Source organism: Cnephaeus nilssonii (assembly GCF_951640355.1).
Source record: "Cnephaeus nilssonii genome assembly, chromosome: 5".
NCBI lineage: Eukaryota > Metazoa > Chordata > Mammalia > Chiroptera > Vespertilionidae > Cnephaeus > Cnephaeus nilssonii.
In genome coordinates this window covers 108,989,510-109,015,091 of record NC_137076.1, presented here as the reverse complement: position 1 = coordinate 109,015,091, position 25,582 = coordinate 108,989,510, and the positions used below count along the sequence as shown (strand labels likewise).

Sequence of the window (25,582 nt, the reverse complement as noted above, 5' to 3'; positions counted from 1 at the left end):
AGGGGGCACGCGTGTCCCTGTGCCCTCCAACCCTCAGTTCTCTCCTTGCTGATTGTTGCCACTCGGACAGGCACAGAGGCGTGGAGCGGCCCCGACGTGCACCGCTCTGATTGCTAGGAGCTTCAGCTTCTCCCAGACCCCTGGTGTGCACTCAGGTTCCTCTTCCTGTGGATTCAGGTTCCTCTTCCTGTGGATTCCCGTTCCTCTTCCTGTGGATTCGGGTTCCTCTTCCTGTGGATTCGGGTTCCTCTTCCTGTGGATTTGGGTTCCTCTTCCTGTGGATTTGGGTTCCTTTTCCTGTGGATTCTGGTTTCTTTTCCTGTGGATTCGGGTTCCTCTTCCTGTGGATTCGGGTTCCTCTTCCTGTGGATTCGGGTTCCTCTTCCTGTGGATTCGGGTTCCTCTTCCTGTGGATTCGGGTTCCTCTTCCTGTGGATTCGGGTTCCTCTTCCTGTGGATTTGGGTTCCTTTTCCTGTGGATTCTGGTTTCTTTTCCTGTGGATTCGGGTTCCTCTTCCTGTGGATTCGGGTTCCTTTTCCTGTGGATTCGGGTTCCTTTTCCTGTGGATTCCCGTTCCTCTTCCTGTGGATTCCCGTTCCTTTTCCTGTGGATTCAGGTTTCTTTTCCTGTGGATTCAGGTTCCTCTTCCTGTGGATTCGGGTTCCTCTTCCTGTGGATTCGGGTTCCTCTTCCTGTGGATTCGGGTTCCTTTTCCTGTGGATTCCCGTTTCTTTTCCTGTGGATTCCCGTTTCTTTTCCTGTGGATTCCCGTTCCTCTTCCTGTGGATTCCCATTCCTCTTCCTGTGGATTCCCGTTTCTTTTCCTGTGGATTCGGGTTCCTTTTCCTGTGAATTCGGGTTCCTCTTCCTGTGGATTCCCGTTTCTTTTCCTGTGGATTCCCGTTTCTTTTCCTGTGGATTGCCTGTTCACCTCCTTTGCCCAGTTTTCTTTTTGATATGCAGGAGCTTCTCGTATATTCTGAATGGTAGCCCCTTGCCTGTTTTTAACATTGCAAGTACCTTCTGCTCTGTCACCTGGCTGCTGGCTTGCTCACGGCATCTTTTATTGAACAGATACCTTTCATTGCGATGTAATCAGAGCCATCAACGTTCAGCCATAAGGTTTGTGCCTTTTCCGTTTTGTTTAAAAACTCCTCCACCCCCCGCCGCTGGGAAAGCCGCTCCTTGACTATCTCATTCACACATCACAGGGTTCCTTTTCCTTTAGGTTTTCATTCACTGCAAGAACAGTTTTATTGAGTTTATTGAGCAAAATACAGACAATGTCAAATAAGGAACCAGCCTGTGACACTCCTGCTTGGAGAGAGCCACTGGCAGGATGTTTCTGTGCCTGATGTAGGGGTGCGTGTGGGTGCGTGTGCGTGTGTGCACACACGTGGACTCCTACAGCACACACGGTTCTCAGTGAACGGCTCATCCCTTCCTGAAGGTGGCTCATGCCCTGGTCCCCGTGACTCCGTCAGGCAGTCTTCAAGGGCTGGCCTTGCTGCTGGAGATGCCTCCCTCCCGCAGTCAGCCTGCAAGGCATCAGGTCCCGGTGAGGTTCCCTGTTGACCATTCCCACCGATTGGTCACCTGAAGAATTCTACCGCCCCACCCGCCTCCTCCTGAGGAGCTGGACCAGGCCTCCCCCGCCAGAGCCGCTGAGGTACCAGATGGGCTCATTTAAACCAACTCCCTGGTGCAGACCAGCTCCAGCCAGTTCAGTCCAGTGGGTATCAGACCAACCAGTTGGACCCAGATGAAGCCAACACAAACCAGGTGGAAGGCAGTCAGGGTGGACGTGGTCCCATGAGGGGGGAATACAGGCACGGTTGGTCCAGCCTGCTGCCTGCCCAGCAACCCCGGTGGGTGGGTTACGCCTAAGGACCCTCAGGGTTTTGTGGACTCCCTTTTATGATCTGGCACCTACCAGGGTCCCACTGACCCTCGCCAGCATCTCGTCTCCTCCCCCTCTTATACCATGTGAGTTTGCACCTTCCTTGTTCATTGTTGCTGGTGAAGTTTTTAAAAAATTGATTTTAGAGAGAGAGGAAGGGAGGAAGAGAGAGAGAGAAAGAAACATCAATTGGCTACTTCCTGCACACCCTCTACTGGGGATCTAGCCTGCTACCTGGGTGTGTGCGTGTGCCCTGACCAGGAATTGAACCCGGGACCTCGTGGTCCATGGGATGATACCCAATTCACTGAGCCACACCAGCCAGGGCTGAACTTTTTTAAAAAGCTGTCTTTGGTCATTTTGTAATATTGGCAGAAAGAAGATTGATTCTGTGATCCACCTCTAGTGCAGAATCCTTACCCAGAAGTCTCCACTAACACCTCCGCTCACTAGAAATAGCATTGCAGCCGCATAGGCAACGTTATGTTTCCTAGTAGCCACGTTAAAAAAAGAAACAAATGATGCCCAGCCGGAGTGGCTCCGTGGTACAGTGTGGACTGGTGAACCAGGTCTCCTCTCTATTTCCGGTCAGGCCACATGCCTGGGTTGCAGGCTCCATTCCCAGTAGGGGGTGTGCAGGAGGCAGCCGACTGATGATTCTCTTTTTTTAAAAATATATTTTATTGATTTTTTACAGAGAGGAAGAGAGAGGGATAGAGAGTTAGAAACATCGATCAGCTGCCTCTTGCACACCTCCCACTGGGGATGTGCCCGCAACCAAGGTACATGCCCTTGACCGGAATCGAACCTGGGACCCTTGAGTCCGCAGGCCCACGCTCTATCCACTGAGCCACACCGGTTTCGGGCCTGATGATTCTCATCAGTGATATTTCTCCCTCTCCCTCTCCCTCCTCTCTGAAAACAATAAAAATAAAAAAGAAAGAGATGAAGTTAACTGGATAATGTATTTTAATTAGCTCATATATCCAAAATATTACAAGTCAACACAAATAACATCTTAAAATACTGAGACATTTTACCGTCTTTCTTTCCCGTCGTCTTATAAACCGTGCGTGTGTCCCAGACTCCCTCAGCACACGCCCGTGCGCACCAGGTGCAAGGGGCCAGGAGAGACAAGCAGGACCTTTCTTCTCCTCAATCCAGTCCCCTCCCCGCAACGTGCAACAGCTACCCCTCCGCACCCCACCTCCCGCCTGTCCAGCACCTGCCCCGCAGGGAAAGGCACCTGGGAAACATGCCCCGGGGACGGCTAGGCGTTCCCGGGAAGCCCCAGGTGCAAGGGCGGCGGTAAACGCCGTGCGGACACAGCTGCAGTCGCACAGCCACGGCCATTGCTGCGAATCAGCGTGTCTCATTACAACCACCGCGCAGCTGTCCTTCGCCGGGGCGACGCCCTCCTCCGTCCGCGCGGCGGGCTGTCCTCTGGCTGCTGAGCTCCCGGCCCACCGGGGCCCGCCCCCTCCTTTGCAACGTGAGGATAAGAAAGAGCAGCCATGACATTCAGAGGGCGGCTGGGTGTGGAGCGGCCGCGCCGCAGAGGCCGGAGCAGCGTCCAGGGCCAGGGCGCCAGGAGGGGTGCCTCCGCGGGTCAGCGCATCTGGGGGCGCGCCGCGCAGCTGGGGGGGTGGGGCGCCGGGAGGGCTAGGAGCCGGCGGCAAGGGCCACGGCACCGGCTGATACCCCCGGGACACCGGGGTCCTCCCGAGACACCGCCCCGCCCCAGTTCGTTCCCTCGCCACCGACCTCGCACGTTGCCCCGCCCCGCGACTCAGCCTCTGCTCGTGATTGGCCGTGCTTCTAGATAGGCCGCATCCTCATTGGCTGAGGGCTTCAGATAGCGCGGTTGGGATTGGTGAACGTCCTCATTGATCCCGCCTCCGGCCCCGGACGCGGCGCGCGATTGGCTGGCGCCGGAACGGTCTGCTCCCCGGCCGGGCCGGGGCGGCGGAGACTAGGCCTCAGGCAGCGGCGGTGGTGGTAGCGGTGGCGTCGGCGCGAGGCAGGTGAGGTCCTGGGCGGGGGTCGGGCCGGGCCGGGCTCGGGGTGCGGCGGGTGGGGCGGGGTGGGCGCCCCTCACGGCGGGCGGGGGCTGCGGGGACGCGCCAAACAGCGGGCCCCGCCTGCGCCGCCAACGGCCGCCGCCCCCGCCCCCGCCTCAGCGCCTGAGGCGTTCGCGGCCTGCGGCCCCTCGGCCCGGCCCCGCCTCCGGCCCGCCTCCCTTCGGGCCTGTCCCTGCGTCCTTCCGGCCGTCCGCCAGCCCTCCCTCCGCCCTCAGTCCTCGGCGCTGCGGCGTCGCCCGGAGCGATGGAGCCCGTTCCTGCGGGCGGGCGCCCCCTGTTCTCTCGCTGTCAGGCCTCGGCCGCCCCGCCCCGTGTCCGCCCGCCCGGAGGTCAGTCTGTCCGCTGACAACCTCTGTCGCGTCTCCCGTCTCCCAGCGCCTGTTGGTGGTTCCCCCGAACCGTCAGCGGCACGTTCTTGTTTGGCAGCCGCGTTCCCCTCGGGCGTCGGTCCGGGTCCTGCGACGCGTGTGCGGGCCTGACCCGCGCCGCCCCCGCCTGGGCGGTGGAAGTGGGTGCCAGGCTGTGCCCTCCTCAGAGAGGCGGCCTGCACCTGCTCCTGCTCCTGCTCCTGCTCCTGCTCCTGCTCCTGCTCCTGCTCCTGCACCTGCACCTGCACCCGCACCCTCAACCTCCGTTCACAGCCGGGTCCCTGCACCTGCACCCGTACCCCCCGTCCACGGCCCGTTCCCTGCACCCCGCACCCTCTGTCCACAGCCTGGTTTCTGCACCTGCACCCGCACCCCCTGTCCACAGCCGGGTCCCTGAACTTGCATCCGCACCCCCTGTCCACAGCCGGGTCCCTGCACCCCGCACCCCCGTCCACAGCCGGGTCCCTGAACTTGCACCCGCACCCTCTGTCCACGGCCGGGTCCCTGCACCCCGCACCCCCGTCCACAGCCGGGTCCCTGAACCTGCACCCGCACCCTCTGTCCACGGCCGGTTCCCTGCAACTGCACCTGCACCTACCCGCCCCTTCTGTCCACGGCCAGGTTTCTGCACCCCGTACCCTCCGTTCACAGCCGGGTCCCTGCACCTCGTTTCTCTGTGGCCAAGTGACACTCTGTTGCATGACCACCCCGCAGCTTGCTGGTCTTCGTTAGTGGACAGTCAAGGTGTTTCCACCTTTCCGGAGACCAGTTCCGCTGTAGCCCCGTGTGCATCCCCGTGTGGGCACCTGTGTGCAGTTCCTAGGTGCATTCCTGCGAGTGGGGCTGCACTGTGGGTCCAGGGGTAACTGTGACTTCCAGGGGAACCTCCACCCTGTTCTCCACAGCGGCTGCCCGCCTGGCACCCCACCAACCGTGCAGGGGTCCCAGTGTCCGCACATCCTCACCAGCACGTGTTTATTGTTGTTTTGGTTTTTTAGAAATACGTTTTGTTTCTGTATTTGTTTTTAAACATATTTTTATTGACTTCAGAGAGAGGAAGGGAGAGGGAGAGAGAGAAATGTCAATGATGAGAGAGAACCATTGATCGGCTGCCTCCTGAACGCCCCCTACTGCCCTGACCGGAAATGGAAAGGTGACCTCCTGGTTCATGGGTCCATGGGTCCAGGCCCAACCACTAAGCCACACCAGCGGCTGTTTATTGTTGTTTTAAGTCATGGCCGTCCCAGTGGGCGTGTTGTGAGGTGGGATCTCATTGGATGTGGTGTGTTTCCCTGTTGACTAATGGTGAACGTCTCTTCTTGTGCTTCCTGTGTGTGGCTGCCCTGGAGAGTTGTCCATGCAAGTTGTGCCCGTTTTAAAGGGGTTGTTGGTCTTTTTGTGGAGTTGTAAGCGTTCTGCGTGGGCTCTGGACGCCGGACCCTTTTCCACACGGTCTTCCTTTCTTTGGTTGCCTCCTCACTCTCAATAGTGTCCTTTGATGCACTAAAGCTTTAATTTTGAGGATGTCCAATTTATCTGTGTTTTCTCTTATTGCTCCTGCTTTTGGTGTGGTAATAGGTAGCCATGGTGAAATCAAAGCTCATATAGATTTGCCCTGTGTTTTTATTTGAGTTTTTCAGTAGTTTAGCTCTTGCGATGAGGTCGTGGACCCATTTTGAGTGAACTCTGTGTGTTGTGAGGCACACTCCGACTCCATCCAGTTGTCCCAGCTCCACTGCTGAAGAGGCTATTTTGAGTGGTCTTGGCCTGCTTGTAGGAAATCAGTTGGCCATAAATGTATGGGTTTATTTCTGGATCTCAGTCTGTTAGTTTATATGTCTATCCTTATGTCAATAACATACTGTTTTTAGTAAGTTCGAAGTGTGAGTCTTCCAACTCTTTTTCAAGGTTGTTTGTGGCTATTTGGGTCCATCAGTTCCATAAAAACTTAAGGATTAGCTTTGCCATATCTGCAGGAAACGCCATTGGGATTTTGATAGTTGCACTGACTCCATGTAGCTCAGGGAAGTATCACCAGGCTGACGGCCGTGCCCGGGGCTGTCTTCCCATTGGCTGATGTCTTCTTTCTTTCAGTGTTGTGTTGTTGTTTTTTAAAATATATTTTTATTTATTTCAGAGAGGAATGGAGAGGAAGAGAGAGAAACATCACTGGGTATCGAGCCCGCAACCCGGGCATGTGCCCTTAACTGGAATCGAACCCGGGACCCTTCAGTCCACAGGCCAACGCTCTATCCACTGAGCCAAACCAGCTAGGGCTTTCACAGTGTTTTAGTGTTTTAGTCTTGCACTTCCTTGGTTAAATTTATTCCTAAGTTTGTTATTTGTTTCTGATGCTGTTATAAGAGGAATTGTTTTCTTAATTTTATTTTCAGTTTGTTTATTGTTAGTGTATAGAAATGCAACTAATTTTTGTGTTGCTGACCTTGTATCCTGTAACTTTTACAATTTATTAGTTGTAATAGTTCTTTTGTGAGTTCCTTAGGATTTCCTATGTATGAGATGATGGCATCTATGAGCCGAGGGAGCTTTACTTCTTCCTGTGGACGCCTTTTATTTTCTCTCCTTGCCTAATTGCTCTGGCTAGAATCCCAGGAGTGCTGAGAAGCAGTGGTGACGGCAGGCGTCCTGGTCTTGTTCCTGATGATCTCAGGGGAAAGCCTTTTGGTCTTCCCCCCGGGGGTGAGGTCAGCTGTGGGTTTAGTAAATGCCTTTTGTCAGGTTTCGACAAGTGCCTTCTTGCCCTTTGAGATGATCACGGGTTTTGCCTAAGTGCTTCTTAACCAGACTTTCCGCATTCGGTTCCTGCAGTATTTGGTTCTGTCCTGCACCCTCACTTGCAAATGTACGTGGGTGCCACGGTCTTGTCTTTGGTGGGGAAGGGAGTCCATGATGAGCATTGGGTTGTTCCTCATTGTAAGCCTTTGATTCATTTTTTTCTGACCTATGTCAGTTTTCATTCCCCCATTGTTTATAGCTTCCAAGTTTTTTACTGTTGTCTTTTCTCCTTGGGTTTTGTTCTTTGGGGTATATATATGCCTTTTAAAGAGTCCTTTCCAAGAGGGGAGTCTGGAAGAGAGGGGAAGCTAACATCTGTGTTCAGTGCACCATTTTGAAATGGAAATTCCTTTGTGATCTAGTTTCAAAGGATGCTGGTATTTGACAGGGTGTCTGCTCATAGCCATTGTCTCCTCATCCTGAATTTGTGATGATCAAATGGTCCCCAGATTCTGTGCACAGAGCTGTTTGAATTTGCCCGCAGGAAATGCCTGCCCTTACGCCTCTCAGGTGAGGGAGAGCCCAGGGGACGCAGCATCTGTCGTCAGCCGCTGCTGATTTGGGCTGAGTGCTCGGGAACACACAGCAAGGCGGGGCCCACACCTGGGTTCATGGTGCAGATGGGAACGAGCGGGGATGGCCAAGCACAAGTGATGCCCGACTGGACTTGCTGCTGCGAGTGTCCATGGGCAGCTGTGCTCCCTGCCCCTGTGGGGGCCGCCGTCTTATTTAGTTGATTGGAAACACTCTCATTTTTCTCTTCCCCTCGCTTCCTAAATTTGGAACTCGTTGCTATTTTGACTGCTTATCGGACTTGATTTTCAGATAGAGGAGACGAGACTAGACTAGACCTGCTGGGTCTGTGTAGGAAACTGTTCACTCCCATTGGAGTAAAATAAACGTAGGATTTTCAGAGGAAGAATATGTATACGTGCTCTTTACTCTAATCAGATGCTGGGAGTGGCTCTCCTTCAGTAAGTAACTGCGTGGCTTGCAGCTTGAACTCTGTCAGAAGCGAGCTGGGCAGCTGGTGCTTGGCTTTGCACTGAGTTGCAGAGGACACTCACTCAGTGAATGGTCACTCGCTCTGAGTTCTAGTTTAGGAGGCAAGAACTCTGTGACAGGTGCTTTTTGACGTTTGTGCCAATCACCCTGCAGGTCCCGGACGTCAGTCACGTGGAAGTGATCGAGTGCAGAACAGGGATTGGCAGTGGGGTCAGAGGCACTCCCAGGGGTCGGGCCTGAAAACAGCGCTGTGCTTGGCTGCTTGCTTTGGTCTTAGTCATTCCATTTGCTTGGTTGCATCCTTAATTAACATTATTGGGCGATGTCAGCTGTATCTAGACTATGAAAAAGATCAATTTAATGGTTGCTTCACTAGCTACTTAGGCTGCAAGCCTTTTTAGTCCTGGAAGGCACTTGCTTTTAGCCTGCTACTTGGCATGTGGAGGACAGGCACTACAAGGATGATGGGGAAATGGTGTGGATTAACTGTTTGCATTTATAGTACGCATGCAGTCCTGTGACTGCTGTTCCTAGTTATCATTCCCAGTTGTACTCGGGAATGAAGCTGACACCGCTGTTGTGATGGATGAGGAGAGAGGTGCTTTGATGCCCTGGGAGGACTGAGGAGGCCCGGTCCTGCTCTTCCTGGTCCATTCAGCACTGGGGCGGGGTTTCCTGGGTGTGGTCGGACAGGAGCTGAGGGGTGAGATCGCAGGGTATTTGCAGCTTAAGGGCCGAGCAGGGAGCCTGCTAAGTCCTCGGGTGCTACAGGAGAGGCGTAGTTCTTGCCCTCGAGAGCTCAGGGTCTAGCGCCAGCAGGAGGTGGTCGCCAGGGGAGCCCAGGCAAGAGGGTGATGCCCTGGGAGGAGGCGCTGCTGGTCTGAAGCGGGTGGGGCAGGCAGGTGGGCCAGTGATTGGACAGGTGGATGATTCCGAGGCAGGAAGCAGGTAGAAATGCTCTCCAGGAGGTGAACAGGTGCCTGCCTCACTGTTTGCACAGGGAGCACAGGTGGGGTGGGGTAGGTGAGTTACACTTGGCTGGAAGCGTAGCATCACATCAGTGAGAGTAAGCGAGTCCGGGGCCGACTGCCCATGTGTTCCTGGGCCTTTCCAAGCCGGACATGAGAGTCAGCCAACTCAGTAACAGATGTGGGGGCAGGGGCGTCCCTGGCCTATGTGATATGAGTACGGTCAACATCCTGTCCAACCATAAGGAAAAGACAAACCTCCCACTGGTCGCCTCACCTGTTGGCCCGGAGCCCCCGGAGTCTGCTGCTCTCAGCGTTAGGAACCTGTTGAGTGTGGGACACCCCAAGCGTCAGTGCACAGCAGTGCCGCTGAGGGTACTTGCTGTGAATAGCCGGGTGGGCAGCGCGCTTAACCCGGCCAGTGCACTGGCTGTCTGACGGTTCCTGCGTGCTGCGCCCGAGGCTGCAGCAAACCTGTCCGTGCTCTGTGTGCTGAGAGGCCCGCACAGAACACACCCTTTGCCTTTGGGCTGTCAGAGGAGCGGGGGCTCTAGAGGAGAAGGTCTGGAGCACGTCCTGGGAGGCGGAGGGGAGGTCTCCAGGGAGGAATCCTCCTCCTGGAACTCAGCGCCCTGTTGTTAGGTGAACAAGCGGATCTAGCCTCCACCTCTTCCTGCTGTTTCGTCATTTCCAAAAAAAGGAGAGAAACATCACATCTTGGCGAGAAACTGCCTTTCAGTACAGAGCTGCTGCTGAAAATAGCTGACTTCTATTTTTTATTCTATTGTTTTACTTATTTTTAAATCTACTTGTTATGTTTGTAACAGCATTTCACCCTACGTAGGGCAGTGCCCAGCAGGTTAGGTGTGTTAACTGATTGCACCGCGGCCGCTCAGGAGGGTTAGGTAGGTACCGTGTGTGCTCCCAGGAGCAGCCCTGTGGGTGGGGTTCGGGTGCCCCCCTCCAGCTCACGAGTGCCACAGCTGAGGCACGCCCAGCGAGTCTGGCTGCCCCCCTCTGCTTCATACTGAGCACTAATTTTTTTCTTTTTGAAAGTAATGTTTGTTGGGTTAACTGCTTTTTATACAACCAATACTCAACTCTTTAAAAATATTCAAACAGTACAGAAGGGGTAAGTGAAAAGGAGAAGTCCCATTCTCTGTCATTTATCACTAAACTTAGTGTGGGGTTTTTCTGGATGTTTAAAACATACTCAGGTGTACAGATAGCATCATAGCATCCTATAAAGCCCTTTCACATATTTTCAGGGGATAGTCACTTATTTCTGATTGGCTGCTTTAAACAATCAGTTCATTTTTAAGGTGTCTCAGTATAAATCATAGTTGTTGTTTTTTAATAAACATTGTTTTGCTTCTTTAAAATGAAAATAGAATGAGATGCCAGTTCCTGTTTATGATGTTGTAGGAGTCGTTACCTGGAACATGGTCTTGGAAATAATCGTGTCTGACCCGGTTTGCGATTTGTTAAGTCTATAGGCAGAAATAATGAATGTCTTTATTAGTCTTCACATTATTTGGTTTTACAGAATTAAGATCCTGAGCAGAGTAATTATGTTAAGGTTTCGTACGGATTTTTAAAGGGGCACCTTGGAATTTTAGTTTTGAACGTGAGTCTTTACCATTATGAAAGGCCTGAATGGGCGCAGCTGCCCTTTGAAACCAACCCAGGTGATTAAGGAGCGGTGAGGGTGGAGCGGGGTGTGTGTGTGTGTCTGTCTGTGTCTGGTCTCCCCCTCCCCCCTTCTCTGGAAGGTCCTGAGGGGACAGCCCAGCGGCAGAGGGGCCCTGTGGGTCAGCTCCCTGGGGCACCGTGGCAGATGGCGCATCTGAGCTGGGTGGAGGGTCCTGCCTGTCACTGTCTCCTTGGGTTGCTGCTCCCTGTGCACAGCTCTGATGGGGTCAGGGGTGGCGTGCCATTTCCACGGGGTGAGGAGTTTCTGATGGGACTGCCGCGTCAGCTCTCCTGTTTCAGCTGGGCTCCCTTTAGGCGCAGCTGCTTCATCTCGACTAAACCAGCTCGCCGACACCGGGCTCTTCATGGCAGTGCCTTCCCAGCAAGCCCGACTGCTTCCTGCTTGCTCCTGCATCAGTCGTCCTGGGAGCTGGCGCTGGCAGTGGTGAGGGGCTCTGCCCCTTCCCTCCAGACTGAGCACCCAGGAAAGAGTGGGGCTAGCAGAGCTTCAGAGCCCGACAGTGCTCTGTTCAGGAGCAAACACAGAGCTTCCCGTTCCTCTCTCCCACCTGGTGTGAATGTTACAGGGCCGCTGGAGCAGGTGCAGGGTGTTGAGGGAGGAGCCCGAGGTAATTTAAGAAGAACCTTAGCTCTGTTTGCAGCCCAAACAGGGCATATACATTGGCCTGAGCTGCTGGCCTGCATGGCCTTCCTAGCAGAGCAGGTGGAGGAGGCCTGGGCACCTAAGCATGGGGCTTCCTGCTCCCTTGCAGGTGGCACTCTTGGCCCACATCTCCTGGGGTGTGCGCTTCCTGTTAGGTCTGGCAGCTCAAAATCGAAAGCTGTCCACCCTAAAAAGTGCTCTGTACGGAGGCAGGAGTGTGAAAGGCCACGGCCAGCGTGGCTTTTGGGTTCAAAGGTTTGGACAAAGAGCTGATGCACAAATTGATACACAAGAAATATTAACTTGATTATGGGGGGAGGCCAGGGAAAAGCTCAACTTTAGCAGTCAAGTTCCACTGAGTCTCTTCCCAGCTGCTTTTATTTACTAGAATACACAATTGCCTTTTAGGAATGCAAACAGACATATCAGTGGTAATGTTTATAGTAAACAGTAAGATTATCAGGTTTGGGGGAGTTTGCTTTAGGCCCATGGTCGGCAAACTGCGGCTTGTGGCTCGAGAGCCACATGCGGCTCTTTGGCCCCTTGAGTGTGGCTCTTCCACAAAATACCACGGCCTGGGCGAGTCTATTTTGAAGAAGTGGCGTTAGAAGAAGTTTAAGTTTAAAAATTTGGCTCTCAAAAGAAATTTCAATCGTTGTACTGTTGATATTTGGCTCTGTTGACTAATGAGTTTGCCGTAGGTAATAAAATGCAAATATTCACCCTGTGAATATCAGAGGGGAGCCCAAACCCAGCCTTCAGGTGGACTCCTTGCATTTATATTAATTACTGTTGATCTTGGTTTCCAGCACAGGAGAGGCTCTCTCATCCTCTCCCCCTCCTCCCCCCGCATGTTGCCTGCTGGGCTGGGCAGCCTGGGGGAGTCCTGTCGGGCTCTGGGCTCCCAGGAGGCCTGATGCAAGCCCCAGCCCCTTTCCCAGCCTCCCTCCTGCAGCCTCTTTCCCAGCCTCCCTCCTGCAGCCCAGGCCACTCCCTAGGACCTGCCTGTGACAAGGTCGGACCAGGGACAACACTTTAGGGCAACGAAGGGGGTGGCCCAGAAGGGATGGAAAAATGAGGACAGAGAAGCCTGGACAGGGCCCCTCTTTGTCACATCAATTTGCAAATGTTAACTTCCAGTTCTTCCAGGATTTTCTGATGCCATTAAACGTGTTCGGTCCATTTTCCCCTTGCTGTCTCAATACTCTTCAGAGGTTGAAGGCAATCAGACCTCCCTCGGGTCTCAGGCTGAGGCAGGTGGAGGCCGCGCCTTCGGCCTGGATACAAATAAGAAGGCTCTCATGTCACGTGTGGGCTTTAATTAGCAGTGATGTAAACGAGACTGGAAGCTGCATTTTGAAAATGCTCAGCGTGTGTGTGTTTAGTTTTCAGTAGATAAGCTTGCAGCTCAGATAGGCTTCGCAGAGGCTGGCGCTGGCTCTGACCTGCTGGCTCCAGTGAGCCGTCCCAGCCGGCCGCCTGCTCGGCGGACTTTGTCCTTTGTTTCCGCCAGGGGTGAGTGCCTTCCATCTCAGGGATTGCTAACTCAGAAGAAAATGACCTTCTTTTTAAAAACTTAAAGCATAGGCTATATGACTTCATTCCTCAGAGTTAAAGCTGGCGTCAAAGGGACCGTAGGTCCTGTGTCAGGCCTTGTGTCGGGCACACCTTCCACGCGTTGCACTTGGCCCTGGGCTGTGCAGACCCAGGCCCAGGCAGCACTGCGCCGACCACGGGCCTGCCTTACGCTAGATGCTTGTCCCTGAGAACACAACATGGAACTCGTGTGCTTACGGAGCAAACCGGCCTGAGCAGGGAGAAGCAAGGCCTTCTGATCAGCACCCTGTGCCGTGGTGGCTGCTGAGCCTGGCCGTGGGCATCACTGGGCTCTCCGTCATCCGGGCCTGAGCCTGCTGCCCGGATCCCCCCGCTTCTGCTTCTGTTCCTCCAGTGGGCTTACCTTTGGGACTTGATCACACGTGTAGCTATTTTACCAAAAATGTGCCCCTGTGTCTGTTACTCGGCTGTGTCTCCCGTTGTCAGCTGTGGGATTGTTTAGGCTCTTACTCACTGCTGCAGTCCCATCACGGCCAGTCATGGCCCTCGGCTCTTTGATAGAACTTTGTTCCAGAGACAAGGAGCCACATTTCTTTTTAAGCCACGGCCTGAGGCCTACACCGACCTGGGGAGGGGTGCAGCCCAGCTTCGTCTGCGTCTCATGGAAACATGTGGTTGTAGCATGTTCCGCACCTCTGATAGCTGCTGAAAACATGGTTCGTTATGCATCAGAAGTGACCCAATCTGTCTCGCCAGGTGGATGACAATGCGAGAACGTATTAATGTAACTTTTTTTTATTTATTTATTTTTAAAAATATTTTTATTGATTTTTTACAGAGAGGAAGGGAGAGGGACAGAGAGCTAGAAACATCGATGAGAGAGAGACATCGATCAGCTGCCTGCTGCACATCCCCCACTGGGGATGTGCCCGCAACCAATGCACATGCCCTTGACCGGAATCGAACCCGGGACCCTTCAGTCCGCAGACCGACGCTCTATCCACTGAGCCAAACCGGTTTCGGCATATTAATGTAACTTTTTAAAATAAAGGCTGTAGGTTCACGTTCCTGTGTGTGTCCTCACCAGGCCCAGTGACTGAGCCACAGCCGAACCCGCTGCGCCCTGTGCCAGGGCTGGGATGTGAGCCCGGTGGCAGGGCTCCGTCCCTCGGAGCTGGTGCCTGGTGCCTCCGCGTCACAGTCCTGGTCTGTAAACTCAACGCCATCACTGGTCGGCGCCAGGGATTCTGTGAGCCGGTCCTGGGAACTTTCAGCCACGGAGCACTTGGCGCTGCCAGCTGTAGAGAGCGGGTCGGAATTAGTTAGGCTGGGGTTAGTGACGGTCATAATGCAGGCACTGTAAAATATTTTAAAATGTTTACGTGAAAGATCACTTTGGGAATGAAGTTAGGAAGTTTGGGTTTTGTTAGTGAATAACTAAAAGGGACTAAAATAAAAGGAGTCAGCTATCCATCAGTCCTGGTGCCGTGCAGCAGGCCTAGGTTGCCTAGTGAGTCACAAGTAAACATCCTCCCCGCGGAGCCTTCAGCGCCCTGCTGCTGGGTGTGGCTCTTTCCCGCCAGGCCTGGCCTGACTGAGTGGGAGGAGCCATCCTGGTGACCGAGCCTCCTGGGACCTGTTCTGAGCCACACGGAAGGGTGGGGTCGAGTAGACTGGGAGTGAGCGAGGCCTCTGAACAGGTACTGAGCAGCTACCTGGGTGAAGTCATGTCTCACAGGTATCAGAGGGGGTTAAGCGTGTATTACTGAGTGCCAGGGAAGAGAGAATCCTGCGTATTGAATGTGTGTTCTGTTGGGCTGGTGGGCTAGGTCCCAGGAGGAACCAAGCAATGTTGGAATGTTTGTTAAAATGCAGGAGTTTTGTAGTATTTGTTGAAATTAGTAGGAATAGTAAAATTTTTATGTATAAACACTGGCCTTTATTTCTATGGGCACTTCATTTTTTAAAGAATATTTAGATTGTTTCACAGAAACTGGTGTGAATTGAAGTACATTTGTCTTAGCTTATACAAATCAGTCATTTTATTTAATTTTATTTTTAAAATTCAATTTATTTAAACTAATAACAACTCCAAACAGTTCACCCATTTTCCCCACTTCCCATCTCTGGCTACCACCATTCTGTTCTCTAATATTTTTGTTTGTTCATTTATTTAACATTTTAAAAAAATCAATTTTCTGTAAGAGAGATCGTTTGGTATGTGTCTTTCTCTGTCTGACGTCACTTAGCAGAATGCCGAGTAGTCCATCCGTGCTGTCGATGTCATTCTTTTTATGGCTGAATAATACCTCATTGTGTACATGCCCCTCAGCTGCTTTGTTCACTCATTTGTTGATGGACACTTGGCTGCGTCCATGTCTTGGCTGTTGTAAATGCTGCTGCAGTGAACATGGGGTACGTAGTCCCTTTGAGTTAGTGGTTTCATTTTCTTTGGATAAAAACCCAGAATTGCTAGTGCCTGTGGCAGCTCTAGTTGTGATTATTTGAGGAGTCTCCATGTTGCTTTCACGGTGGCTGCACCAGTTTACATCCCCATGAGCAGCACGTGGGTTCCCTTTCCTCCCGTCCTCGCCAGCACGTAGCTCTTGGCTCGTTGGTGACAGCCTTTCTGCAGGTGTGAGGGGGCATCTCACTGCAGTGCCGGTCTCCCTGCCCCTGAGGACCAGTGATGTGAGCGCCTGGTCACGTGCTGGTCGGCCACCCCTACATCTTCTTTGGGAAAGTGTTTCTTCAGGTCCTCTGCCCACTTTTTCATTTGGATTGTTTGTTGTTTTGCTGCTGAGTTGTATGAGTTCTTTATATATTTTGGATACTTACCCCTTATCAGTTATGTGACTTGTTAATGGTTTCTCCCATTTGGTTGGTTACCTTTTCATTTTGTTGATAGAAGCTTTTTCATTTGACGTGGTCCCACCTGCTTGCTTTTGCTTTTGGAGTTATACCCAAGACCTGTGCCAGCAGCTTATTGCCACCACTAGCTTTTCTTTCATTGTTTCAGTCTTCCATTCAGGTCTTCGTGTTCGGTGTCAGACAGCAGTCCAGCGTCACTGTTTTGCACGAGACGGCCCAGTCTTCCCAGCACGTTTACTGGAGAGACCGTTCTCTCCCCACTGCGCGTTCTCTCCTGTGTCGTAATCGTCATGTGTGCGAGGGTTTATTTCTGGGCTCTCTATTCCGTTCCTCTGTGCGTCTGTTTTTATGCCAATACCATACTGTTTTAATTACTGTAGATATAGTTTGAAATCAGGGAGCTTAATGCCTTCAGCGTTGTTCTTTCTCAAGACTGCTCTGGCTGTTTGGGGTTTTTGGTGGTTTCATACAAATTTTTGGATTGTTCTATTTCTGTAGAAATCAGTCATTTATACATAAATTTTTTTTTTTTTGTCCAGGATGGTTTTTATTTTACTTTTCTCTTCCTTTAGATTATTTAGCAACAGATTGTGGTCCACATTACTACTATGAGCATTAAAAAAAAGTTGGAGTAACTGTGTGTGTGTGTGTGAGTGAGGGGGAGTCGGGGGGATGGACAGAGGAAAGGTTGAATCATTCCAAAGAAATGTAGGTGACAACCTGAAAAACAATGTGCTCAACTCAACACTTTTTAATTTGAAAATAATGTTTTCTTTTGGGGGAAAATAAAAGTACAAACAATGCCTTAAGCTGCCTTGTTGTCCCGCAGTTTCTGACTCTGGAACTTCGCTGTGTAGGGACGCACAGGGGTGCTTCTTGACTGTGCAGTAGAGTCTTTCTGTTTAATTAACAGCAACGAAAAGTTACTTCAGAAGCCTGGGAACACATGACCCCTTCGGGAATTTAAAAATAGGTTGGGAAATGGGTCCTTGGTCTTTGGAAAGTGCCCCAGTTTTCATAATTACAAGTCAGTCGATGTGGTGTCTCCCCTGGGTGCGTTGAGGGATCAGTCTTTTAGGGACTGAATACAGCACAGTGCTCCTGCACTCACGTGTAATTATGAGAAACCTTTCCTTTGTTTTAAAGATAAGAAACAAAGAACTGCTCGCTAGCTAGCGTTGCTTCATCAATCAGTAGACGGTGGCGGCAGGCCACCTAGTGTGCTCTCTCTCACCTAACCTGACTTGCTTTTTCCACCTTCTGCAGTATGAGTTGAGACCGTGAACATGGACTTTTCTCGGCTCCACATATACACGCCGCCTCAGTGTGTGCCCGAGAACACTGGCTACACATATGCACTCAGGTGAGCGTGTGTGTCTTGTCACTCCTCAACTGCCATTGAATTAACGGGGCCTCTGTGGGGCTAAAATGTTATGTTTAGAAAGAGAAAATATCTATAAACTTTGCTATACTATTTTTTTATGAAATTACCGAACTGACATGGACATTGTGAGGGTGTTTTAAAACGGTACATTGCTGATGACTCAGTGATTAGTCATTGCACATGAAAGGCTGTTTTAACTCCACCCAGAGGGCTGTTCCTGGGACTGAATCTCTGTGGTTATGTCAGGGCCGTGTGACTTTTAATGGCTGGTCTCTTATCGTTATCCACCAACTCTCCTGGCAGGACTGCCTTTGAGAGGAGGCACCCCAGAGGGTGGGGCGGGGTGGGGCAGCCAGGTCCGGAGCCCCCCTCCCGATGCTCAGCGCTCTGCTCTTGGGGTGCTCTGACCCGAGTCTGCACTTAGAAGGTGCTGACTTGTCCTTTGCACGTCCAGTTTATCAAATAGAAAGGATGATTGACGGGACACTTAAGTATCGTGACATCCCGGTTAGTGCCAAAGGACGGGTCACTGGATGGTTAGGATTTGATTGGCAGTTAGAGAGCCTTTGCACCTTGGCAGGGTTTGCACACAGGAAGTGGCTCTTCTAAGATAAAGGGTGATGGGAACTTTAAGGACATGGGAGGGTATTTTAAGGACAGTACTTTTTAAGGGCATTAGTCAAATCTCACATTTAATGATTGTGTTTCTATTCACACTTTCCATAGTAACACACTCTTTATTTTGTTTGTTAAAATTCCTATGGTATTGCCCTAGTCGGTTTGGCTCAGTGGCTAGAGTGTCGGCCTGCGAACTGAAAGGTCCCAGGTTCGATTCCGGTCAAGGGCACATGCCCTGGTTGGGGGCTCGATCCCCAGTGGGGGACTTGCAGGAGGCAGCCGATCCATGGTTCTCTCTCATCATTGATGTTTCTATCTCTCTCTCCTTCTTCCTTCCTCTCTGAAATCAATAAAAATATATTAAAAAAAAAAAAAAGTCCTGTAGTATTTTATAAGAAATTGAGTGGGCCAGCTCAAATAATCTATTCCTTATTCTATTTTGTGGAGCATAACTATTATTCTTGCTAATTTATTTTTAGCCTTTATAACCTATTTTAATTATAGTTTTTAAAAGATGCTTGTGTCTGGGTCTCTGTGTGGGGACAGCAGCACTGTGAATTCAGTAACTGGCAGCCTTCCCTGAGGTGGAGGTGGGTGGTGAGGGTGGCCGAGCCCTAAGGACGAAGGACGGGCCGGGTGGTTATGCAGGCTGTGCTGGGTCTTTGTCGAGGGCAGTGGAGACCAGTGAAGGGTTTTAACGAGGAACAGTGTACCCAGGTCTGTGCCGGGAAGGACACGAGGCTGCCGTGTGGAGAAGGGGGTTCCCAGAAGTTGTCCTCTCGGCCTTGTCCTCCAGACCCTCCTCGTCCTGCTCCCCCAAACGTGGCTGATGCTCTGACCACTCTCCCGGCTGGTGGGCTGTTGACCGAGCTCCTGGTGACGGCTCTGTATGCAGCGCCGGCTTCACGCTGCGCAGTCTCCGGGGGCACTGGAAGGCTCCTTCCCATCCTGGCCGCTCTGCATGTCATGGCAGCGTTTTCCTGCTGGGAAACTGCCCAGCCCTGCCTCCTGCCTGGCATCAGCCGCCTCGCCCTTGGGCTCCCCTTCTCGCCCCCGTGCATTGTTTTGGAGCAGGTCTCTGAAGGTGAGATTCAAGCACAGCACCGCAGAGCCCTGGTCAGTAAACCACTCCCAGCAGCTCCCCATATGTCCGACACCCAGTCAGTGCACCAGCTTCCCAGGCCGTCTTCTTTTTATTAACTATTTTAAAAGTCGACCTGCACAGGACTCTCCCGTTCTGCTGGGTGACTTGTCTGCAGGGTGAATCTGTGCATCCGGGAGCTGCAGTTAGCTGGAGAGATTTGGTCGGCCCCAGGTTTCCGTGGTTTGTGGCATGACTGCACGGCAGGTGGTGCTTCCTGCTGCGCTCTGAGCGGGTTGCCTGGGGTCTGTCTCTCCCCTCAGGTGGGGAGCTTGGTCAGTGTTGTCCACTTGCCCCGTTCACTGAAATCCCATCACTTCTGCGGTGGTGGGCGTGGCAGCACTGGGGAGCTGTCAGGCCCCCTGTCCTGTGGTGGGCACCCTGCTGGGTGCAGGCCTGGCTGGAGGAGCTGGCCTTTTAGTCTCCGGGAAGTTGGTCTTCTACCCCTGATCTTAACCCCAAGGGGCAGAGAAGTGAAGGGGGGGCGGTGTAGCTAACAGGTTGGCTGATAAGGGAAGAGAAGGGCATGCTGTGATTACTTATTTATCTTACCCAAGGAGAGGGGGAGTGTGTCTGGACATGGACAGTAAGGAACCGTAGAGAGAGGCTGAAGGCAGAGAAAAGAGGTGCCTGACAGAGGCCCAGAAAGTGGAGGCGCAGCACGATGGCTCTGGGGTTCCCTGCACTGCAGATGGCAGTGTGACTGTGATCCTTCCTGAGCGGTCTGCGACGCTGCCTCCTCTCCGAGGGGAGAAGGAAGCAGGGCCTTGGGGACTAGAGAGCCGAGGTGGAGGCAGGGGAGGGTGAACTGGAAGTGAGGAGGGGACAGACTTGGCAATGCTGTCAGCACCTGGGAGCAGGTGACCCACACAGGTTGCCAGGCAGGAGCGAGGACCTGTGGGGTGGGGACAGAGGGACCCCCTGGTCCTTGCAGCCACCGAGAACTGAACAGAGAGCTGGGAGAGGTGGCCAGGCCCTGGGACAGTGGCCCGCGTGGCGGGTGTCGCAGCCCGAGGCTGCTGATCACGGGATTGGAGGCCTCTGAGGCTGAAGGACATTGTGGTGAAGGTCCAGAGAGACGGGGGACAAAGGGTCAGGTGGGAGGATCAGCTTAGGGGTAGATATTCAGAAAGCACACCGCTGAGCATGAGTGTGGGCTCAGAGTCTTCAGCTTGTCACTGCACACGACTTGCTCGGCCCGCAGACCCGCCTTCGAGGGCCCCCTGGCGTCCCACTGCCCACGGCCACGGCTCCTCGCCACCAGGGTCCATAGTAGTCTCCGGCTTTCAGCGGCAGTAGGTTTCCTTCAGTCTTTTGATTAAAAGTGCATCTAAACAGATGTTTAAAGACCAATAGGTGTCCATAGCAACACAACTGGGGAGAGAGCCAGACTGAAACCTGGCCCTTGAGGGTGGAGCTCGGCTCCCTGTGGGGCTTCGTCTATGCTGCCTTCTTTATCTCCCGTTATGTCACTAATGCTCTCACTCTCAGTTTACAGTTTTGTGCCCCCCACTCCCCCAGCTTCACAGAGAACCAGTGAAGGGCTTGAGCACCCATTGACACTGGGGTTGCCGGGGGTGCCTGGTTCCTCTGGTCTCCGCAGACGTCTGGCTCTTTCCACTGGGGCTGCAGGCGCATCTGCCTGGAGGAGCCTGTTTCATAGAATGGATAGGATGGCGGGGCCCAGCGCAGACCGAGGCCACAGCCCCTGCTGGTCCTGGATGCAGGTCCCTGTGGAAAGAGGGCTGAGCCCAAGAGGGGATTGCTGACCCCTGCCCTGCCCTCCCTGCCGTGAACCCAGCCTGGTTTAGCTCTGGGGGCGGCAGCTCTGTGACCAGTTTGGAGAAGACCTTCCAGGTCTTTCTGTGCTTCATGTGTAAGATGTGGTTTGTTTTCAAGTTTGTTTCAGTCTAAATAGAACGACCCTGGAGTGTGTCTTCCTGTGAGAGGAGATACAGACCTTTTTAGGGTTCCGACAGCCTCACAGCTTAGGAAACATGGGCGTGTCATGTTTATCTCCTCCCTCTCCCCACCCCGCCACGGGTGGTCTACATAGGCTGCCGTTCTAACATTCTTCCAGCGGCTTCTTCCCGTCCAGCTGTGATCTGCAGGGCGGCTGGGGAGGGGGGGGGGGGGGGGGCAGGGAGAGAGCCGCTGCCTTTGCCCGTCCTCTGGATTGCCCGGTTGACTGTGCCCGTCACACGGGTGTGGCTTGGACAGAGGCGGGCAGACCTGGCCGTCACCATCCTTCCTGAGGTTAGTTCATGAAGGGCCATCTGTGACCCGTGGCGGGGTCCACACCTGCATGTGGAGCTCTGCTTTGAAAGAACATGCTTCCCTTAAATTGAAGTCATCTATATATATATAATCCTATATAATAAAGAGGTAATATGCAAACTGACCATTACTCCAACACACAAGATGGCTGCCCCCATGTGGACACAAGATAGCCGCCACAAGATGGCCTGCAGGGGAGGGCAGTTAGGGGCAATCGGGCCGGCAGGGGGAGCAGTTAGGCGTCCATCAGGCTGGCAGCGGAGTGGTTAGGGGGTGATCAGGCTGGCAGGCAGAAGCGGTTAGGGGCAATCAGGCAGGCAGGCAGGCGAGCGGTTGAGAGCCAACAGTCCTGGATTGTGAGAGGGATGTCCGACTGCCCATTAGTCGGACATCCCTCAAGGGGTCCCAGATTGGAGAGGGTGCAGGGTGGGCTGAGGGACACACACACTGGGCCTCTAGTCTATATACACTGAGTGGCCAGATTATTATGATCTCTGAACGCATAATAATCTGGCCACTCAGTGTATATCCTATATAATAAAAGGCTAATATGCAAATTGTCCCCTCGACCAGGAGTTTGACCAGCAGGCAGGCCGGCCAACCGCCCATGTCCTCTCCCCTTGGCCAGGCTGGCCGGACTCGACCCATGCATGAATTCATGCACCGGGCCTCAAATAAATAAGTGAATAAATAAATATATATTCAGCGCGCACACACTGAATGGCCAGGTTATTATGCGTTCAGAGATCATAATAATCTGGCCACTCAGTGTATATATAAAAGGCTAATATGCTAAGTATCCGACCGGTCACTATGATGTGCACTGACCACCAGGGGGCAGATGCTCAATGCAGGAGCTGCCGAGCTGTAGTGACTTGGCAGCAGCAGTTCTCAGGTGATGCACCCTGAAACCAGAGAGGAAGGAGCCCGATTGATTCCTTGCGGGGGCCACATGATTCCACCTTAGGCCGTGGGTTATGTTGTTGCTGGGGCACTGTCGGCCCCGACTCTGATTTACTGCACACTTGGATTTGCATTCCACACCCTGTATGACGGCAACTTTGCAGAGTGCCCTCTCGCACTCCAGGACCCCTCGGAGGGGATGTCAGAGAGCCGGTTTCAGCCCGATCCCCACAGGCCAGGTTGAGGTACCCAACCTGCCAGAGGGACCCTGCTCTCTCTGTAGATGCCCTTCAAGCCACTGCGCCGCCCCAGGTGCGCCGGCTGGGGAGGGACTGCGGGAGGTTGGCTCCAGCCCGTCATGCCCAGTCCCGCCCCGCAGGCCACCTTCTAATTAATTTCCTTTCAGTGTGCACGAATCCATGCACTGGGTCACTAATAGTTGTATAAAATATTTTGGGAAGAAAACAGGCAATTTTAGCCTATACTAAAATTATGTCCTTGGCCTCCTTGCTGCACACTCAGCGTGTCTACCGCAGGCTCCCACTCCAGCCCCTAGGTCCACACGAACAGCCTCTGAAGGCGTGTGGCGTGTCCCACAACTGTGATGTGAAGCCGTGGTGTCAGCTACTGTTGCTGTGACTGCGTGTTCTAGTGTCGGATCTAATGAGTTTAGGAGTAATTGGGTTGGGAAACTTATTTCTGTAATATCCAATATAATGCAAAACTGTTCTCAAGCCCATTCACCTCACTCCGATTGCCAAGTCCTTCCCACGCTGTCTTGGGCAGCGGGCGTCCCACACCACCGCTCGCTCCCGTGGGAAGCCTCTGCAACACGTGGCACTCCCAGGCTCCCTCCCTCTCCCCCCATGTGCTGGGTCTGCAGTCTGTCTCCCTCAGGGTCTCAGGAAACCCTCAGCCGGGTCCTGCCCCTCCCCTCCTCACAGTGACCTGTGCTCACCTCCTCCTACCTGCCAGGTGGTGGCTCCTCCCTGCTGGCGACCCTGTAATATGTGTCCTGGTGAGCGGGAGCCCTGAGCACGCTCGGCCACCGGGACCTGCTGGGCAGGGCAGGAGGCATGGTCCCACCCCGAGGTGGCACAGAGTAGGCGCTCAGAGAAGGTTTCTTGGTTTGGAAAAGCTTGCTAACAACAGAGGGCCACACCTTTGAGTTCACGCTAACTCCATGGAGGGCTGAAGTGAGCTCCCTGGCTTGTCTCCGCTCGATGGTGCGTTAGAGACAAACTAGCAGATGGTCTGGCCCAGTGGTCGGCAAACCGCGGCTCGCGAGCCACATGCGGCTCTTTGGCCCCTTGAGTGTTCTAACGCCACTTCTTCAAAATAGACTCGCCCAGGCTGAAAACCGACTTCTGCGCATGGGCCACGAAGTTTCAATTGCACTGTACGTGAGCGCCCGCACGTGGTATTTTGTGGAAGAGCCACACTCAAGGGGCCAAAGAGCCGCATGTGGCTCGCGAGCCACGGTTTGCCGACCACTGGGCTAGCCTAGCACCTGCTTCCTCCTGTCCTGCCACGGGTCATTCGTGACTGTGATTCCTGCCAGGGAGGGTCGCTGTCGCTGCTGCTTCATCGGTGTGGGCGACACGATTGCCCGCAGGTGGGATTCTTGTGAGGCAGCATGGCTGCGTCAAGCCATCTCAGGTCTGCTCTGACTTAAACAGCAGGCACCGGGGGCTGGTTTCCCTGCACCGATTGGGCGCGGCCTGCCTGCCTTGTAGAAAAGTCGTCAGTCACAATGGTATGGGTGTTCTAAAAAGGCACCACAGGTCCCACCTCCTCTGTTCCTGTTTGTGTGTTTAAAGCGGTGCTGGGAGCATGCTTCTCTGACACGCTGCTCTCCTTCCAGTTCCAGTTACTCTTCTGATGCTTTGGATTTCGAGACTGAGCACAGATTGGACCCCGTGTTTGATTCTCCCAGAATGTCCCGGCGTAGCTTGCGCCTGGCTACCACTGTGTGCGGCACTGAGGGGGGCCAGGCGGGGGACGCCGACTCCTGCCTCAGCAGCACAGCCTCCCTGAAGGACAGAACGGCCAGGTGAGCCCTGCACCTTTGTGCTCACACACGTGCTAACACCAGTTAGAGCCAAACGCACACACTCGTGGCCTGTAAGACCAGCTCTTGAATTTGAGGACAGGTGTGCACACAGACCCACAAGTGGTCTCGTGGCTGTGTGAGGGGAAGGTTCCCCAGGTCTGCCAGGCTGGGGGGGTGTGGGTGCCCATCACATGGGGGCGGGGCCATTGCAGCCAGTCTGTTACTAAAACCGTGTGCAGTACAGACTGCCTGTGCCCAGAGGAGCACAGTGGGCGAGCTCAGTGTGCATTCGAGACCGAGTGGGCCTGAGGTCTCCTGTGGGCCACGTGAGTGACAGGTTCCCCGCAGGCTCTTCTGTCGGGAGCGGGGAAGGGGCTGTCAGCAGGGATGCTGCTGGCCTAGCGGGGCTAGATGCTCTGGTCGGAGTCCTCTCGGAGTTTAGAGACGGAGTTTGCACCTCCCTTCCCCCTGGAGACTCGGCAAGAGACCGAAAGCTGCGGTGGTTACAGCTTGGTGCGTGGTGTGGGCATGCCCGGCGGTGTGGGCACACCCACGGTGACCAGGTGTTCTAACGCCATGTGCACGCCCTCTGGGCCCGCTGCCTGCTCCCACCCAGCACTGCTCCCTCAAGGGGCTTCTGCTCCTGGTCTTGGCGATAGCGTTAGTGTTCAAGGCCTTCATCTTGGTCACTGTGCTCACTGGGAATGCTTGCCGGACTTAACGTCTTTCCTGGTGACTGAGAAGTAGAATGGGGTGTGCGAGTGTGTGGTCACTTGGTGTAAAAAGGGAGGGGGTAGACTTAGAAATCATGTGCTTTTTTATTTTCATACTTAGGCTGCTTTTAACCAGGTTATTTTAAGTTCTAACCACTGCAGTTTTAGAAGGAGCTCTTGGACCCCAGCTTAGGACTCCCTTTTCCAGATAAGTGGGTGTTTCACTACAGCAGAGAGCTGTACAGAGATGCTGCCTTAAAAACGCTATGTTTAGCCCAGCCGGTGTGGCCCAGTGGTTGCACACGGACCCATGAACCAGGAGGTCACGATTCCATTCCCAGTCACGGCATAGGCCTGGGTTACGGGCTCGATCCCCAGAGTGGGTCATGCAGGAGGCAGCCAATCGATGATTCTCTCTCATCATTGATGTTTCTGTCTCTCTCTCCCTCTCCCTTCCTCTCTGAAATTAGTAAAAATATATTTTAAAAAAATTTTAAATGCTGTGGTTTGTTCTCAAAGGTTTTGTGTGTGTAAAATACAATCATTTTGTATTTACAAGAAAAAGTCTATGAACTTGTTCCTTCTTTCTT

The 25,582-nt window shown here is 53.3% G+C and overlaps 1 protein-coding gene across 5 annotated transcripts in view; it reads left to right on the top strand.

Moving 5' to 3' along the window:
- The first annotated feature begins 3,144 nt into the window (after positions 1-3,144).
- The window catches only part of SUN1 (Sad1 and UNC84 domain containing 1), a 41,779-nt gene continuing 19,341 nt past the window's right edge, over positions 3,145-25,582 (top strand). The window contains exons 1-3 of one of the 5 annotated variants that reach the window (XM_079770197.1): positions 3,147-3,925; positions 17,170-17,266; positions 24,091-24,279. In XM_079770197.1, the coding sequence (XP_079626323.1) occupies positions 17,190-17,266; positions 24,091-24,279 (266 nt within the window). In that variant the 5' untranslated portion in view covers positions 3,147-3,925; positions 17,170-17,189. Of the gene's footprint in view, positions 3,926-3,999; positions 4,312-14,606; positions 14,771-17,169; positions 17,267-24,090; positions 24,280-25,582 lie in introns of those variants that run through there. The other 4 variants (XM_079770199.1, XM_079770200.1, XM_079770198.1 and 1 more) reach the window with 4 other exon arrangements.